General features: G+C 42.2%; 1 protein-coding gene across 1 annotated transcript in view; it reads left to right on the plus strand.

Annotated features, from left to right (window-relative positions):
• Nucleotides 1-2,615, plus strand: part of LOC118330308 (nebulette-like) — a 5,609-nt gene extending 2,994 nt beyond the window's left edge. Inside the window, exons 4-8 of the mRNA XM_035664798.1 lie at nt 195-299; nt 418-531; nt 1,991-2,095; nt 2,282-2,386; nt 2,475-2,615. Of these exons, the coding sequence (XP_035520691.1) occupies nt 195-299; nt 418-531; nt 1,991-2,095; nt 2,282-2,386; nt 2,475-2,615 (570 nt within the window). The remainder of the gene's footprint in view (nt 1-194; nt 300-417; nt 532-1,990; nt 2,096-2,281; nt 2,387-2,474) is intronic.
• The last annotated feature ends 761 nt before the right edge of the window (nt 2,616-3,376 follow it).

A 3,376-nucleotide genomic window follows, 5' to 3' on the forward strand; every position in this document is an offset into this window, starting at 1 on the left:
TGTGTGTGTGTGTGTGAGTAAGAGAGAGAGTCAAACATCCTACACAAGAACGAGTATCATCTCTCTTCAATTTTTCAAGATGCCAGCATGTGTGTATCCACTTTGTGTGTCATCTTCAATTATTTGTGAGAGTGCCTAAACATATGTTAGTGTGTGTGTGTGTGTCGTTACATTACATCGTTTGATTTCTGCAGGTTGCCTATAGGAATAACACCAAGCTGCCAGTTTACAGTGACGGCTGTCTTTTGGCCAGAACCGACATCCAGCACGCTAAAGATGTTTCAAAACTGGCCAGCCAGGTAACACACACACACACACACACACACACACCAGGTCTACCCAGCATGCATTGGGCAGTTGATAGGGAAGCATCCGGAACAGAGACTTCATTTACCTGTTTGTCTCTTCCTCCTGCAGGTGAAGTATAAGGAGAGTTTCGACAGGCACTTAAAGGGCCAGAGGCCTCGTTACAACCCGCTGGACTGTGTCTCCTTCAAACACACACAAGCTGCTGCTGCTCTGGCCAGTCAGGTGGGTCAATCACGAGGTCACATGATCTCGCACAATTATAAGTCATGAGTCAGTGGTAATCAGTCATATTACCATTGACTCAATGCTACTACTCGCCGTTTACAAATCACCCTTTCAGCCAACACCACGAAGCAACCAGCTTTGCAGTAATGTTTGACTTTGTGTTGGACTTGGTGTTGTTGTCGGTGTCACTTGTTTGTCGACGTCGGAGAGACTCCATTTATAAGCTAACATTAGCTCGTGTCGCACAGAGCAGATTAACAATTATTAACAAATAATCAGATCTGACCTGAAGATGTTTTTCTTTTCAGACATTTAGATAAACGAGTCCAAGAGGAACAAACTGTGCCTGTTTGTGTGTTTGTGTGTGTGTGTGTGTGTGTGTGTCTCATTCACTTTGACTCGCACTCGAAAAACTCAGTCTGTTGTGTGGGCGTAACCATGGCAACCTTTGTAAGGCAAATGGAGAGGGATTGTAGGATGAGAGCTGGAGAAGTTACAGAGGTTACACACACACACACACACACACACACACAGTGGACACCCACATACATACAAACATGCGCTACATGCAGTCGCACAGCAACTGGACAGACTTACACACACATGCAGATCCACATAAAGATGACCAAGCAGCCATACAAACACACATACATAGATTTTAGTCCACTTGTTGCCCACGCAGCACAGAAAAGAGCTTTTCCACTTCACAACGTTACGTAACAGCTTGTTGTGCTGAACGCTGCCTGGTGTTCAGGAACGCTGCACGTTCACTGAGAGCTGCTTTTTTAGAAAAGCCTCTTACAGAGCAAGAGACTCTCAGCATCATGATGCATGGGCAGCTCTCCGAGTGCAGCTTTTTTTGATAGAAGAATGTGGCAAATTGGCTCAATCTGGAGCGGAATTTAGCACCAAAACATCAAAGAAAATGTGGATGTGTGAGGAAATCGTTCATTTGTCAGCGTTCACTTCCACAGAGTGCAGAAATACACGGCCCTTAAGTGTTTTGTGATGTTTTGAAGCCTGGAGGGAGGGTTTACTGCTCGCCACCATCTCTGTCCTTCACTGGAGCCAGAAAGTCCTAATTTTAGCAAAGCTGGAGGAGTGAGTGAGTGTCATTGGCTGTCAGTCAGAATCCTTGGATCCTTATTCTGAAGATTTCTGTCTGTGAAGTAGGGTTGCAACTAGCCATTGTTTTTATTATCGCTTAATCTGACAATTATTTTATCGATTAAGTGTTTAAAACATCAGAAAATATAGTGAATTGAAGAAGCTGGAACTACGTCAACGTTTGTCATTGACAAATAACGATTAATTGATGATGAATCTGATGATAAACTGCTTAAGTAACTGTTAGCTCTAGTATAAAACAACTTCTCCTTTATATAGCGAGAAATCCTGGGAAAACAGTGGTACGTTCCCAGAGATTAATAGTTTTAATGCTTCCTCTGTCCTCCAGGTGAAGTATAAAACCAACCAGAACCAGAAACCAGAGGGTTCTTCAGACCTGCCGAACCTCCTGCAGCTGGAACACGTTCTGCACGCCAGTAAACTGCAGAGTAATGTAAGGAACACATTGGAAGAGTAGTTTGTTGTTTGTTTGTTAGTTGTTTTGTGTCCATTTGTAGAAGTTTTGTGTTTCATTGTGGCTGTTTTGCGCCCTTTCAGTAATCCATCCATGAATTGGGGTCCTCAAAAGTTTGAAAGTACAAATTTGTGTGTGTGTGTGTGTATGTGTGTGTGTGTTCAGGTGGAGTATAAGAAGAAGTACGAGCAGACCAAGGCTCATTACCACATACCTCTAGACACGGCTGAACAGCTCCACCACAAGGAGAACGCGGTGCTGCACAGCCAGGTTACACACACACTGCCATTTCTACTTCTGCTGATGTTCTCTTTCTCTCTCTCTGTTAATAAATGAGTCTGTGTGTTTGTTGGTTTAGGTGAAGTACAGAGAGGAGTATGAGAGGAGCAAAGGTCGCTCTCAGATGGAGTTTGGAGACACTCAGACGTACAAAGTGTCTAAAGAAGCACAGAAGATGCAAAGTGAGGTAAAACTCTCTTCTCTCGGTCCTGTTTGTTAAACCGCTGTAGGGACATTTAGCAGCTGCAACACATTGCTAAAGCTAAGATAAGATAAGAAAACCTTTATTTGTCCCACAATGGGGAAATTGCAGTTTGCAACAGCATACAGAAAGGACAGAATAAAAAATAACGAGCAGAATAAAAAATAACAAGAGCAAGGTAGTTATAAACTAAATATGAAAAAGCATAGCATTGCACAGACTGGTGTTTTTTTTTTTTGTTTTTTTTTTGTTTTTTTTAATACTATAATGTTTAGCTTTGGAAAATGGCCATGTAGCAGATTAGCTTCAGCAGAGAAATCATGCATACAACACAGGAGTGTGGCTCTCGCAGAGAAATGAATAAAATATGAAGCTCATTTGCGAGATAAGAACAGGTAAAAGCCATTCTTGACATGAATAAACCAGTGTGACAAATATATGCTGGTCGAATGTGAACGAATGAGTGACCAATAAGAAAAACTCACAAAACCAAGCAACAGAATTGAGAAATTGTGGGTTTCTTCCTCCCGAGATGATTTTGTTATTTATTTTCTCTAACAAGAACACACAGTGTTTTACTCTCTCTCTCTCTGCTGTGTGTGTGTGTGTGTGTGTGTGTGTGTTTTGGTGTTTCATCTCTGTCCCAGCCTAATGCCGCTGAAGGCCTTTGAAGCGAGATAGCTGGTCAGTGTAACTGTAGTTTTGTCCACTTTCAGTAGTCACATTAGACGCTGTATCTAAATGTTCTACTTAAAGCAGATATAGAAAACATGGATTAG

This window comes from Morone saxatilis, unplaced genomic scaffold (genome assembly GCF_004916995.1).
Source record: "Morone saxatilis isolate NCDOM2014 unplaced genomic scaffold, NCSU_SB_2.0 Contig2, whole genome shotgun sequence".
NCBI lineage: Eukaryota > Metazoa > Chordata > Actinopteri > Moronidae > Morone > Morone saxatilis.